This window comes from Neltuma alba, unplaced genomic scaffold, assembly GCF_004799145.2.
Source record: "Neltuma alba isolate B1F8T4 unplaced genomic scaffold, ASM479914v2 tig00004934_pilon, whole genome shotgun sequence".
NCBI lineage: Eukaryota > Viridiplantae > Streptophyta > Magnoliopsida > Fabales > Fabaceae > Neltuma > Neltuma alba.
Genome location: NW_021633916.1, coordinates 49,938 through 64,604, shown reverse-complemented (window position 1 = coordinate 64,604; position 14,667 = coordinate 49,938). Strand labels below are relative to the sequence as shown.

The 14,667-nt window shown below is 32.8% G+C and overlaps 2 protein-coding genes across 2 annotated transcripts in view; one reads left to right on the top strand and one right to left on the bottom strand.

The window, feature by feature from the left end:
* LOC114746319 (probable sugar phosphate/phosphate translocator At1g06470) overlaps positions 1 to 8,014 on the top strand; it is a 106,396-nt gene extending 98,382 nt beyond the window's left edge. Inside the window, exon 8 of the mRNA XM_028934552.1 lies at positions 7,757 to 8,014. Coding sequence (XP_028790385.1) covers positions 7,757 to 7,775 — 19 coding nt within the window. The 3' untranslated portion in view covers positions 7,776 to 8,014. The remainder of the gene's footprint in view (positions 1 to 7,756) is intronic.
* A 1,491-nt stretch (positions 8,015 to 9,505) lies between these two features.
* LOC114746331 (probable disease resistance protein At4g27220) lies at positions 9,506 to 13,096 on the bottom strand. The gene is made up of 3 exons (XM_028934560.1): positions 12,929 to 13,096; positions 11,243 to 11,797; positions 9,506 to 10,132 (listed from the first exon to the last, which is right to left on the bottom strand). The coding sequence occupies exons 1-3, from the start codon at positions 13,094 to 13,096 to the stop codon at positions 9,506 to 9,508; spliced, it is 1,350 nt and encodes a 449-aa protein (XP_028790393.1).
* Positions 13,097 to 14,667: the final 1,571 nt, after the last annotated feature.

Sequence of the window (14,667 nt, the reverse complement as noted above, 5' to 3'; positions counted from 1 at the left end):
AAAGCAGAGAGTTGATAGGCGAAAATGGGGCGCTGCGCACCAGAAGAGGCAGAAGCTTGTGGTCTGGACGTAGCTTAGAATTTGGGGATCAAAAAGGGTGATATTGGAGGTTGATGCGAGAGAAGCCGTTAGAGGTTGAAGGGGAAGGAAAAAGAAGGAAGCGTTACCTGTTGTTTATGGAAGGAGACTGCTGACTTAATGGATCGAAGATGGGAAGTCAGAGCAGAGTGGATTAGGCGAGAAGCTAAAGCTGTGGCAGACGCTCTTGCGAAGTTGACTCTGGAAATGGTTGGGTCCCTGCAGATCTGGAAAGAGGAAGCAGCGACCTTGAAGGGATTATGCGAAGAATAACAGGGGATAGCCGTCGTGTAAGGCTAGGTCATGAGTAATGCGTTGGGCTTGGTCCCTGTTTTGTCAGCCCAAAAAGATAGCAGAGAGTTGATGATTACAGCTGCTTCTGAAAAAGATAATGAAAGAGACAATAGCGTAAACAACATAATGAGGCTTTAAATAAATAAACAAAATAAATTGTGATATCTTTTGAACTCGAAGCCAATGCAGAAAGATAACAACTAAAACTAATTAATTATGATAGCACAAGAAAAACAAGAATGCTCAAATTACACTTTACCAGAAGAATTATAGACAACAGTGTAAATCAATAACCATTCTTTAAAAATGATATGATAAAATGGATAATTTTTTCCAACAAAATAGAGAGTATTTCGTCTGATTTTCCAAAAAAAAAAAAACGGAGAACAAAGCCCCTAAAATATTATAACTAAGCATTATTTACATAATTACAGAAGTCATTGAAGTGGAAAAAAATCCTCGTATATTTATGTACATGAAGTTTGTATTATCATAAGGCTTTTCAGATAACTAAAATGAAATCAACAAAAAATATAAAATACATATTCAGTTAATTACCTCAAACTCTGCAATCAAATTGGATAGGAAAAGAAAAGCTCACGGAGATGACCTTGGAATCAAATTGCGCGACGCCAACCTTCATTAAGAAAACAAACAATGATTTAATTAATTAAGACTATGATATTACGGTCATTTACTAGGAATATTCATCATTGTAAATTATTGTGATATTCAAAAGAGAGGGAGAAAAATCATTGGGATTAACGCTAAGAATGTTTAGAATGGTATTGTTGTTCGAATGGGTTGATTGTGACTTTGCTTTTGTTTGTTGTACTCTTTTCCTTTCCAGTTTGTTGCTTTTTCAGGATTGGGGCCATTTGTTTCTTTTTTTTAATGAAATATATTTGGTTAAAAAAGAAAATAAAAGATCCTCATTTGCCAAGATTTGGCTCTTGGACTATTACAAACCAAATCAGAACTCTGGTTATTTTGCAAGGTTGGTCTGAGGTAAATCTGAAGTGGTTGCGGCTGAAGAATGAAACAGGGAATGTTTGGGGGTGGGAATCATGATGTTGATGAAAATGGTTCTCAGAATATTATGGCCACTAGGACAAGGGACAATTGTCAGCTTTGTATTCCTTCTAAATCTAATGAAGTTCTTAAAGGAAAGAAACTTAATTTTCTGGATCCGGTGCAAGAAGTTTTTGAAATTTGCAATAATTCTTTGTATTCTTCCTTGAATAATGTTGATCATGGTGCTAGCACTAGGGGAACCAAGTTCCTAGGAAGGCTGTTATCTGATTATGAAGAGGCGGTAGGAGTCATAACTAAGAAGTCTGATGCTGGTACTGAGAAAGTTCCTTCTGCTCATATGGATAGTGATAGTAGTTCTAGAGCAATTGTAGTTTACAAAGGGTTTTATTTGGCAAATGTCACTGTCAATTTGGGGAATTTGAACCTGAAATGGAAAGCTTATGATGGTTTGGAGTGTGCTATCATGAAAAGGGGAAAGCTGGGCAGTGGTGATGCGGATAGGAAGAATTCTATCGCTGAATTTGCAGGGGGCTTGAGGGAAAGAAAGCAAAGATGAGAAGAATTGCTTTGAGGAAAGCCAAGAAGTAGGAGGAATCTGGCACGTCTGATTCGATGGAAAATTCCAAAGGCAAAGGTGGCTGGCCTTCAACGTACAGCCAGACCTTTGATCATTTTTTTTTTTTTTATGGAAACAAGAATGAGAAGTGAAAAATTGAAAAGACTTGGGAGCTTGCAGCATGGATTATGAATTATATGTGGAACCTCGTGGAGAATCTGGTGGATTGGCTCTTTGGTGGCAGAGTAGTGTAGCTATTAAGGCTCTGTATCAGTCAAAAAATTTGATCCATGCTAGAGTCAAATCTGTGGTTTTAAATGTGCCTTCTTTCATTACTTCTATTTATGGTGCTCCTAAAGAAAATGATAGAAATCTACTTTGGAACAGACTTCAATCTTCAGCTGGTTGAGTGGCAAAATACTGATATAATCACTCTGATTCTGGACATGTTGAAAACAAGACCTCATGCTGCCATTACTTTGTATTTGTACTTACCAGCCTTATTTCTTTGCTGGTTGTTTCCCTTCAATAAATATATCTGTTATTAAAAAAAACATAAAAAGTTGGGAAAATTGCTCATAGGTCTTAGATAAGAAAACTAAATATGGATATGTCCCAAAAATTTCATATTTATAAGTTGACTTGCTTTTGTTTTTTTGGCCAACAATTGACTTGCGTTATTTACAAATCATACTCACATATTTTAATTTGAATGTATGGTACTACCTCGATCCTAATTATAAGAGCTAGTTAACTAATTTGAGGAGATTAAGGAAAGCAATTAAGTTAGTTATTTGTAATAAATAGGTGTTGTCTTTCCTAAAATATCTTTGTTAATCAATTATATTAGCTAGAGCTACTATTATTAGAAGGACTACTTTGGTTAGAAGGACTACTTTGGGAAAAAATATATAAATATAAGATACAAAGTGGATTGGGGTCTTATATTTAGAACTAAAATAAAAGTCAAACAATGTCTTATATTAAGGACTGGATGTAGTATTAAATAATTTTTTCTCAACAAATACGCGGTTACTGACATAGCTACCTCTTCCATCCATTTACTCATACTACATCAAACATGAATTGTAAACATGTTGTTATATTAATCTAGGACATTTTTTTCAAGACTTGTCCGTATTTATTTTTTTAACCTAGAATATAACATCTGAGTAGAATAAATAACTCTAGATGATGATTATACAACTCAGGTTACTCATTTTTTTTCATTATCATCTCAATAGCCAAATAATGCTTAGACATCTTTTCTTTTCCTCAACCATATACTGCCCAAAAAACCACATCAAGTGTTCTTCTGGGAAAGGAAATGTAATTTATGGGCATGTAAAATAAACAACTTAATAGTATTCTGTTATTTACCTTTAATATGAATCGATGATCAGCAGAAGGATGATGATTTGATCTTATGAAACTAAACTGAAACAAACAAAAGTGCAACCTAAGAGGCTTTGGAAAAACAAAACAAAAGTTATGTATAATAGGGAAAAATTATTCCTTAATCAATATTAATAGAACGAAAGAATCTCCGAACTAACTAATGTTTACCTCCAATTTATATACACAACCTTGATGATATTTCGGGAATTCAAACAGTGAAGGAAGGCTAAGAAAATGGTTGACACTGTTGGTACGTGTATGGTTTTTGGAAATTTGAAGGAGGCAACAATTAGCTCAACAACACAAGCAAGAACAAACGATAAATGAATTGGAGTGAATATATATAAGAATAAAGTCTAAACTTGTTGATAAATAAAGACTTGTGGGAATTTAGGATTCTGGATTCATAGCAGTCTGCAGTATTTTATAGCATAGAATGATCAAGTCCAAGAAAAGTCTTGTGTTGGAACGATTAAAGGAAATTTCTATCACTAGAAGCTTCAGAAGGGTGATGCAGGTGAAGAAAATGTGGGTAGGGCCTCAAAACATATAACGGGATTCAAATATTCAATAAATCTTTTTTTTTCCCAAATTTGATGTGGATTTTGATATTCTTTGATGCATGTATTTTCCCACTCACATCCAACTTAATTGTTTGAAAAAGTAATGTGCAAACAAAAACCTACTCTTCACAGCACCAGTTAGAAAACGCTAGCCACTAGCTTTTATTCACTCTGCCTAGTTTTAGAGATCAAAGTACATGAGAAGTAAAAGACATATAAAACAAAACCAAAGACCCGAAATCCTCTATGATATTAATTTTAGGCAAAATATATGCGTAAAAGATGTTTACCAGAAATATCAAGCCAATAACACAGCTGTGCCATGGGCCAAGTGGAGAGTTACTATCAGTACTCAATCTTGAATCTCCTTTTTCAAGCCTATGAACTAGCAATCACAGCCAATCTCAAATGGGTTGTGCGAGAATTGTAATGGAATGAAAGCATAAAGCCAGAGAAAGAAGAACAGTTATTAATTTAGACTTCCAGAGTTATAGCAGCATTCAGTATTTTATTTAGAGCTTACATACCCTAGGAAATGTTTTTTTAATTTACAGAAATCTTACACTAAATAGCTTAATTCCAGGATTTTCCCCTGAAAACAGCTTTAAAACTTGATCAAGTTAATCTGGTATATTGTACATTTGAACTATTATAATATACTACCTCCGTTCCATAATAAAAGAGCAAATTATAGATTCAATTTGATTCTGAATATAAGACTTCAGTATGCTTTATCTACCATATTAATTCATTTTGCCTACAAGTAATCCCTATATTGATTACATATGTTAAAGGGTTTCCATTAAAGACAGTTCTAATACACATAATTAATAAAGATATTTTTAAAAAAGAAAGCACTCATTCATAACTAATTAACTATTTTTCTTAATATTAACAAATTAGTTATGTAGGTCATTTAGAACAAAGCAGTGGTCGGAAAGTATCCCCTAGAAGTCTTCTGCACCTGAGGCATCTTACTTACAATTGAGCTAAGTAGCATTTCTCTTCATCCAAAGACTTATAATGTATGAACCATCAATAGTACTCCCTCTGTTCCTTATTATAAGAGACATTTGGTGCTTATGGCATGTTCCTATATATAAGAGACACTTAAAAGTTGTCTCTACTTTTTTGTGGTGATTTCCTATTTTACCCATATTTATTGTCTCGAACTCACACTCTCTCTCCTTCCCACTTCTCTTTCTTTTAATAAATTACCATTGTTCTCTCTCATGTTCTCTCTCCTTATTAATGAGGATATTTTTGGAAAAAAAAATTATACTTTTTCCATATTAATTGTTCTTAACTAATTTTAACCGTTTTTTTTATCAACGTAATTCGGTTATTCGTCTCTTATAATAAGGAACGGAGGGAGTATTATTTTTCTTCTCTTCTAAATGTCAATGCATGGCAGAAAAAGGATTTCAGTTTAATATATTTCAGGAATTTATCGGTCTACTGATAATATATTAACGGATAAGAAGTCAGATAATTGCAGTTGTTGCTAATTCTGATGGTTCAGAATCAGAGGGGTGGGCATCCACAGTCGGAGCTGGCATCAAGATCCCATGTGGAGCAGCCTTGTGAGTACACCATGCAAAGCAACAAAACTTCTGCACATATCTTGCTTCTTGGCATTCAGAAGCCATCCATTATCAGTGAATCAGGGAGATCTCCACCGGAATGGTAGAAGAAGAACAGAGCTTGAATACAAAAACTGCTCCGATGAACGGTGGAGGTGCCTTTGATTCCGAGAACGGCTACGATTGAGCAAATTCCTATAATTACAACAAATATAAAAAGTAATATTTGATACGATGGATGATATTCCTGTTAAGAGGGTTGTTGAATAATGAAGTTAAATTCTCTTTAAAGGTCTTTCTTTATGTACAAGATCCAGGCAGAAAGCTAGATTCTTGCTTTTAAACCAGCGTTTAACCATTCATCATACTTTATGCTCTAGAACATAGCTTACCATGCACTGACTTTAGGCTTGTGTAAGCTTATCTCTGGCTTCTGACCTTGACTGAAAACTCGGTGACCATGTTTCAGTGTTTTTCTATTTTCATCTTTTTTGAATACTCTTTCTTTATTCAAGTTTTTCCTCTACCATTGTTCACTTTCCAGCGGGAGATTTAAAAGATCTATACCTTTTTAATGAAATACTGATAAGTTTTCCAATATAACTTCAGGGATGAAAAATCTGCTTACCTTGATGAGCTATGTAACTCCAGTAATGGCAGGGGCAACCGCTCTTCTCTCTCTTGCATTGGATCCATGGGGGGAATTCAGGCAAAACGAATATTTTAATAGTCCATGGCATATTACTCAGAGTAGTTTACTCATGCTTCTAGGTGGCGCACTTGCTTTTCTTATGGTAAGAGTAAATGTTCCCTTTCCTAGGACATGACATTACATTATTAATTGTTTGACTTTCTGCTTCTTTGACATTTAAGCTTTCAATTTTTTCCTCCTCTCAAATCAGTTTTCAAAGGTGGATCTCCTTTTTGCAGGTCCTAACAGGGTATGTTCTTGTCTCAGTAACTAGTGCAGTCACCGTTACAATTGCTGGGGTTGTTAAGGAGGCTGTCACCATATTGGTATCATTGTTTTACCTTTTCTATGCCAGTTTGTTGACATGAACATCCAGTGGCTACCACCCTTTATTTTGGTCTGTCTCATATTTCTAAAGAACCTAGTTAAGGTGTCACTTTTGTGCTGATGTCATTCATGACTCATGAAAAAAATTACTTAAGAAGGCTTCCAAGTTACTTGACACAGATTGTGCATTATAATTTGATTAGTTTTTAGGTTGTTGTATTCAGCTTTCTATAATATTGAGTTGATGGTTTCTGCATTTGCTGATTTGGCGGTGTGGTGGGGTTTAAAAGGTTTTTTTATACGACTGCACCATAGCTGCATTGAAAATATTGATAATTGTAACTAGTTGTGATTAGTAAATTTGATGAGGATGGGAAAAACAAATGTTTCATGCTGTTATATATTTTTCTACTCATTGAAGTGCTTTATATGCAAAATTAAATTTGATTTTTTTTCAGGTTGTTAAATTGTTGTCATATATGTTTAATTTTCATGTTTGTGTAGGTTGCTATCCTGTACTTTCATGATCAATTTACTTGGTTGAAAGGACTTGGCCTCTTCACTATCATTGTTGGTGTTGGTTTATTCAATTGGTACAAGTAAGTCATTAGCTAATGCGCTTCTCAACAATTTATTTTGGTATTTGGTCATAATTTTCTTCCCTCTTAATTTAATTTAGAGCCTCGAACTTCAAGGATGGTGATGGTCATGCTCTCTCCATTTTGAATGGCAAGTACTGGAAGCTTCAGAAGGGTGAAGCGGGTAAAGAGGATGGGGCTGGGACCTTCAAAACAGATTCAGCTACAAAGTATCTTATCCTTGATGCGATGGATGAGCAAGAAGAGAGTTCCTGATTTATGAAGTCATTGTTAAAATCCACCGTTCAAAAGTAAGTCGCTGCATGATGTATTCATGTTGATGATTGGAATCTTAATTTCTTTGGTCGCGTCTGGAGTCACCACAGACGCTTCAAAAAGTTTTCTGCTTTTCTTCCTATAACTTGACAATCTTGTGTCTTGCATGATTATGATACATCTAGAAAAAGATGGATTTATTCTTGAAAGAAGCTTTAGAGTTGCTTGATATACTCTGACCTTCATCCCATCACACTATAATATCTAATCCCAAATAAAAGAATGTTCTTTTCTGATGATAGCTTGGTTATCTGGTGAAAGAACATTGCTTTCAGTACTGAAATATGCTTAATACTAACACTCTTTTTCTGTTGCAGTCCCTTGTGTATATTTTGAAGCTGATTGGGTGGAGAGAAGAGAGAACAAATCTCCCACATATAATAAACAACATTTTGTCTTTTATTTTGCTTCATTCATTTGACATTCTCTCTAAGATAATTCCACAGAGGCTGTTGTATATTACAGAACAACTTGCTATTGTGTTATAATCTTGAAATTTTGGTTAGACTGTGCACAAGTTATTTTAAATGCCGGATGAATATTTACATATTCTTATTGGCTATCGATTTTTTAATTATGTCTGGTCTAATTATGAGTTCTATGAAAATTTAGTTATAATATAAAATAATAGTCTACTGTTCTGTTTATTGTTAATATATTCTTTCTGATATTACTTTTATTAAGGGGTGCGATCTTTTGGATGATTGTCAGACACGTAAAATGACGCATTTCTAATGATATAATTTATACACAATTATTTGTAATGGGGTTTTTTTTCTTCAAGCAAATTTTTCTTTTTCCAATTGTTCTCCTAATAAACATGAATATGTTTTGTATTTCTTTGTAAATAATAATTATAAATTATATTGCGACGGAGAAGTAAAGGACAATAGGAGAAATCATTAATTAGTGCAGCATGTTAAAAAATAGGGAAAACCATATTGAAGGTACCTATACTTTCTCTCAATTTTTAATTTGGTACCTATGTGTTTTTTTCCCTCTAATTAAATATTTAATTTTATCTTTTTAGCAACATTAGCTCTTATAACTTTGTTCTATTGATATTTTTAGTCTCTACATAAGAATTAATGATGTTAATAGAGCAAAATTAAAGATTTAGTTAAGAACAAAAAACACATAGGTACCAAATTGAAAATTGAAAAAAAGTATAAGTACCTTCAATATGGTTTTCTCTAAAAAATAATATAAATGTTACAGATGAAATAAGAAGTCCACGCAGCCACGCAATTATTATATTTGTGTACAACCTTCAGTATAATTACATAACTATAACATCTCAAGTCAAACACAATTTCAAAATAAGATATCTAATTTCTTATGTGTATGATTTGTAACATACTGACACACATTTAACACACTTTCACACAGCATTTAGTAAAACACAAATGCAGATAAAGAAAACATTAGAAGACCAAAGCTCCTCATCACCTTTTTAGTTTTAATTTTCGGATTTGATCTCCGGTTCTGAAAAAAGAAAATAATTGATTAGAAGCTTAAATGTTACATCAAAATGGCACAGATAAAAATATAAACTAACAGCCTAATTTATCCTATGCATTTTTAAAATTTGTCCTTAGATATCTATCTGTTTATAAAGCTGCTAATAATGTGATAAGAATGTGTGAATGGTGAACATTGATTTGTTTGGATTACGCACTTATTGAACTCTAATATTACTGCAACATGTCATTCATTTCATACAATATTTTTTATAAAATGACAATTATATATATAGAAACCAACATCTTAAGGAGAATAAAAGATTTAAATTCAAATTTCTCGTAAAGTAGCCAAAATTTTTTTTTTTTGTGGGTGGGTGGGGAGGTTAAACAAGTGATTTTAAGTAGAAACAGTGAAATACAAAATTATGTGTTCGATATATAAGACGACCAGATGGAAATGAGGTGCTGTATCAGACAGAGTGACGTGAATAGCAATCGTACAAAACTATTCCATCCATTAAAAAAAATAAAATGTAAAAAAGCATCAAAAGATAGAGTTTGAAAGGAAGAGTGTGTCCACGTGGAAATAAAAAGCGTAGTACCTCATGAGGCCTCGTATTCCAATAGTGGAATATTGTGCATATTTGGACAATCTCGTGTGCGTGTAGTACCAGATAGGAGGCTGAACTCATAACCTTCATATATCTCTCTCAACTGTGGCAAATCTTCGAGATACAAATCCTTCAATTTGGGGAACAGGTTTCCATGATCACCAACTTCAACTTCACCTTTAGATCTCTTAACAACCCCCTCAAGTTCAGCGCAACTCACTATGCGTATGCTCTCTAGTGAAGGACAATGATGAGAAGCCATAGAATATGAGAACACCCTTTTCATTTTATTGCTTCCCAATATCAGAATCTTCTCAAGTTTGGGGAAGCAAACATTAGAAGAAGAAGAAAGATTTTCAAGTGATTCTTCACAAAATATTCCCTCCAATTCCTCACAATCAAATACTTCTAATATCTTCAACTCTGGAAGGCTTGTGACAATTGTAAGAGTGAAAATATTCCTCAACTTTGAGCATCTCCATAATTCAATACTTTCGAGTCTATGGAGGCTCACACTTTGTGTGGGACCCTTCCAAATGTATTCTAACTCTCCCAGATCTTTTAAAAATATAGAACACAACTCTGAATTCACGACCCTTGCTCTCTTATTCTCATTTTTCTGTGAAGTAGTTATATCCAATGATTACATGACAATCCGAAAGATTGACAATATACATGAACCATATCAAATCAAACTGTAAATTAACACTAATATTTTTAATATTGTAATAACATAATCTGAATAAGATAAATTTTACTAATTTAGGCCTTCATATATTATCCGCAATGATTTGTTACAAATAAAACAGTGCTGAATAATTACTTTCCATTTCCACAACAATGAGCTGGAACGAAAACATTAATTAAAACAAAAATTGAAATAATTATTGCCCAAAATTTGATAGTAAAAACACGATTTTTTTCAAATCAACTAAAACTTTTAACAAGAGGGAGACTTAACAAAAGGGGAAAAAAATCTTTTTAAAATATCTAAACGACAAATTTGACAAAGCAAACATGCCAATTTTTACGACACTGTTCACAATATAAACCCAATCAATTTCGCACATTTGACAAAGTGGTGAATTTAGCAAAGTTAAAGAAATTATTTGACAATTTTTTTAAAAAAAAAGAACAAAATTTTTTAATGTTTTATCAAAATTCATCAAGAAAAAATAACAAATTAAACCCCACTTTCACATAATTTTAATATTGTAATAACATAAGTTTTATTAATTAAGACCTTCATATATTATCCACACTGATTTGTTCCAAATAAAACAGTCTTGGATAATTACTTTCCATTTCCACAATAATGAGCTGGCCCCAAAACGTTAACCAAAAATTGAAATAATTAGTTCCTGTTATTATATTCAAGATATATTAATTCTTAAAACTAATATATATATCTATATTCCTTGGTAGCAAACACGATTTTTTTCAAATAAATTTAAAAATAAACATGCCAATTTTTAACAGGAAAAGAGGTAGACTCAACAAAGGAAAATATTTGGCAATGTGAAAGAAATTATTTTGACAAAAATTTTAAAAGCAAAAGAACAAAAGGAGTTAACGTACGTTTTAGCGGTAAAAAAAAAGTTCACCAACAAAAAATAACAAATACAGATTAAAAATAAGAGCATGTTATCATTCATGTTCATTATTTATTATCAGAGAAGCAACAAGTTGAGCTAAAAGTAATATTTGATTGTTTGTGGAAAATACTTACCTGTTGCGGACACTCCAATAATCCTCCTCCAAATATGTCTCTCAATTTCGGCAACCCTCTTAGATGTAATTTCTTCAGTTTGAGAAGAGGTAGCCGCCAATCCCCATCATGTGCTGCTTCTTCATCAACAACCGTTTCCAGTTCAGAGCAATCCCTTATGCCCAGCACCTCTACTGAAGGACAATGATGATAAGCCATAGAATATGAGAACACCCTTTTCATTTTATTGCTTCCCAATATCAGAATTTTCTCAAGTTTAGGGAAGCAAACATTAGAAGAAGAAGAAAGATTTTCAAGTGATTCTTCACAAAATATTCCCTCCAATTCCTCACAAGCAAGTGCATGTAATATCTTCAATTCTGGAAGGCTTGTGACAATTGTAAGAGTGAAAATATTCCTCAACTTTGAGCATCTCCATAATTCAATACTTTCAAGTCTATGGAAGCTCACGCTTTGTGTGGGGCCTTTCCAAATGTATTCCAACTCTCCCAAATCTTTTAAACATATAGAACACAACTCTGAATTCACGGCCTTTGCTCTCTTATTCTCATTTTTCTGTAAAGTAATTATATCCAATGATTACATGACAATCCGAAAGATGGACAATATACATGAACTATATCAAATCAAACTGTAAATTAACATTGCGAATGGAACCCCTTTTTCCCGTATATTTTTAATGTTGTAATAACGCAATCCCAATAAGATAAATTTTACTAATTTAGGCCTTCATATATTATCCACGCTGATTTGTTACAAATAAAACAGTATTGAATAATCACTTTCCATTTCCACAACAATGAGCTGGAGCGAAAACATTAATTAAAACAAAATTTGAAATAATTACTGCCCAAAATTTGATGTAAAAACACGATTTTTTTTTCAAATCAATTAAAATTTTTAACAAGAAAAAGAGGGAGAATTAACAAAAGGAAAAAAATCTCTTTAAAATATCTAAACGACAAATCTGTCAAAGCAAACACGCCAATTTTTACGACACTCTTCACAATAGAAACCCAATCAATTTCGCACATTTGACAAAGTGGTGCATTTAGCAAAGTTAAAGAAATTATTTGACAATTTTTTAAAAAAAAAAGAACAAAAGAAGTTAACGTTTTATCGAAATTCAATTAAAAAAATAACAAATTAAACCCCATTTTCACATAATTTTAATATTGTAATAGCATAAGTTTTATTAAGTTAGACCTTCATATATTATCCACACATCATTGTCTCTAATAAAACAGTCTTGGATAATTACTTTCCATTTCCACAATAATGAGCTGGCGCCAAAATATTAACCAAAAACTGAAATAATTAGTTCCTGTTATTATATTCAAGATATATTCTTAAAACTAATATATATCTATATTCTTTGGTAGTAAACACGATTTTTTCAAATAAATTTAAAAATAAACACGCCAATTTTTAACGGGAAAAGAGGGAGACTCAACAAAGGAAATTATTTGGCAATGTGAAAGAAATTATTTTGACAAAAATTTTAAAAGCAAAAGAACAAAAGGAGTTAACGTGCGTTTTATCGGGAAAAAAAATTTCACCAACAAAAAAAATAACAAATACAGATTGAAAATAATAGCATTTTATCATTCATGTTTATTATTTATTATTAGAAAAGCAACAAGTTGAGCTAAAAATAATATTTGATTGTTTACGGAAAATACTTACGTGTTGCAGACACTCTAATAATCCTCCTCCAACTATCTCTCTCAATTTTGGCAACTCCGTTAGATATAATTGCTTCAGTTTGAGAAGAGGTAGCGGCCAATCCCCATCATGTGCTGCTGCTTCATCAACAACCCTCTCCACTACAGAGCAATTCGTTATGTCCAGCATCTCTAGTGAAGGACAATGATGAGAAGCCATAGAATATGAGAACACCCTTTTCATTTTATTGTTTCCCACTATCTCAATATTCTCAAGTTTGGGGAAGCAAACATTAGAAGAAGAAGAAAGATTTTCAAGTGATTCTTCACAAAATATTCCCTCCAATTCCTCACAAGAACCTACTTCTAATGTCTTCAATTCTGGAAGGCTTGTGACAATTGTAAGAGTGAAAATATTCCTCAACTTTGAGCATCCCCCCAATTCAATACTTTCAAGTCTATGGAGGCTCACACTTTGTGTAGGGCCCTTCCAAATGTATTCCAACTCTTCTAGATCATATACAAATATAGAACACAACTCTGAATTCACCGCCCTTGCTCTCTCATTCTCATTTTTCTGTAAAGTAATTATATTCAATGGTTACATGACAATCTGAAAGAAATGGACAATATATATGACCCACATGAAATAGAACTATCAATTAACAATACGAATTAAATCCCCTTTTTTGCATAATTTTAATATTGTAATAACATAAAAATTATTTCGCAATGTAAAAGAAATTATTTTGGCAAAAATTTTAAAAGCAAAAGAACAAAAGGAGTAAACGTTTTATCAGAAAAAAGTTCATCAATAAAAAATAACAAATACAGATTAAAAATAATACTCACATTTTATCATTCATGTTTATTATTTATTATCAGAGATGCAACAAGTTGAGCTAAAAATAATATTTGATTGTTTGCTGAAAATACTTACGTGTTGCGGACACTCCAATAATCCTCCTCAAGTTCAGAGCAACTCACTATGCGCAGCCTCTCTAGTGAAGGACAATGATGAGAAGCCATAGAATATGAGAACACCCTTTTCATTTTATTGTTTCCCACTATCTCAATATTCTCAAGTTTGGGGAAGCAAACATTAGAAGAAGAAGAAAGATTTTCAAGTGATTCTTCACAAAATATTCCCTCCAATTCCTCACAAGCAAGTACTTGTAATGTCCTCAATTCTAGAAGGCTTGTGACAATTGCAACAGTGAAAATATTCCTCAATTTTGGGCATTCGCACAATTCAATCCTTTCGAGTCTATGGAGGCTCACACTTTGTGTGGGACCCTTCCAAATGTATTCCAACTCTACTAGATAAAATAAAGATAAAGAACACAATTCTGAATTCAATGTCAAAGGTTCGTCTCTTGCTTCAATAGATTCTGTTCCTCTGACTTGCTGAACCTCAAACATACTACCTTTCATTCCACTTCCTACAATATATACATCTTTCAAACTTAGGAAAGGGGTCCAGAGTTTCTGATTGCGTCAAGGAACAAAAAACCGGACCGGGAATTAAACTGGTCGAGACAGTGGGTTAAGGGTTACTGGTCGGACCGAGATCAGACCGGGGTCGGACCGGTCATATTAAAATAATATAATTTAATTCACAATATTAAAATAAAACAAAATTCGTAAATAATAATTACTAAAAAAAATAAGAAGCCACAAAATTACTTCACGGGCTGAATGAACATGAGACTTGTGGGTCCCATTTAATAGCTTAGCATCTTTGTCGTATTGATTTGCAAG

Excerpts from the sequence above, each read along its gene's own strand:
- LOC114746331 (XM_028934560.1), bottom strand. The coding sequence starts at position 13,096 with ATGCTGGACATAACGAATTGCTCTGTAGTGGAGAGGGTTGTTGATGAA. Across the intron at positions 11,798-12,928 it reads TATTAGAGTGTCTGCAACAC|AAAAATGAGAATAAGAGAGC; the intron begins GTAAGTATTTTC and ends ATTACTTTACAG. Across the intron at positions 10,133-11,242 it reads TATTGGAGTGTCCGCAACAG|AAAAATGAGAATAAGAGAGC; the intron begins GTAAGTATTTTC and ends ACTACTTCACAG.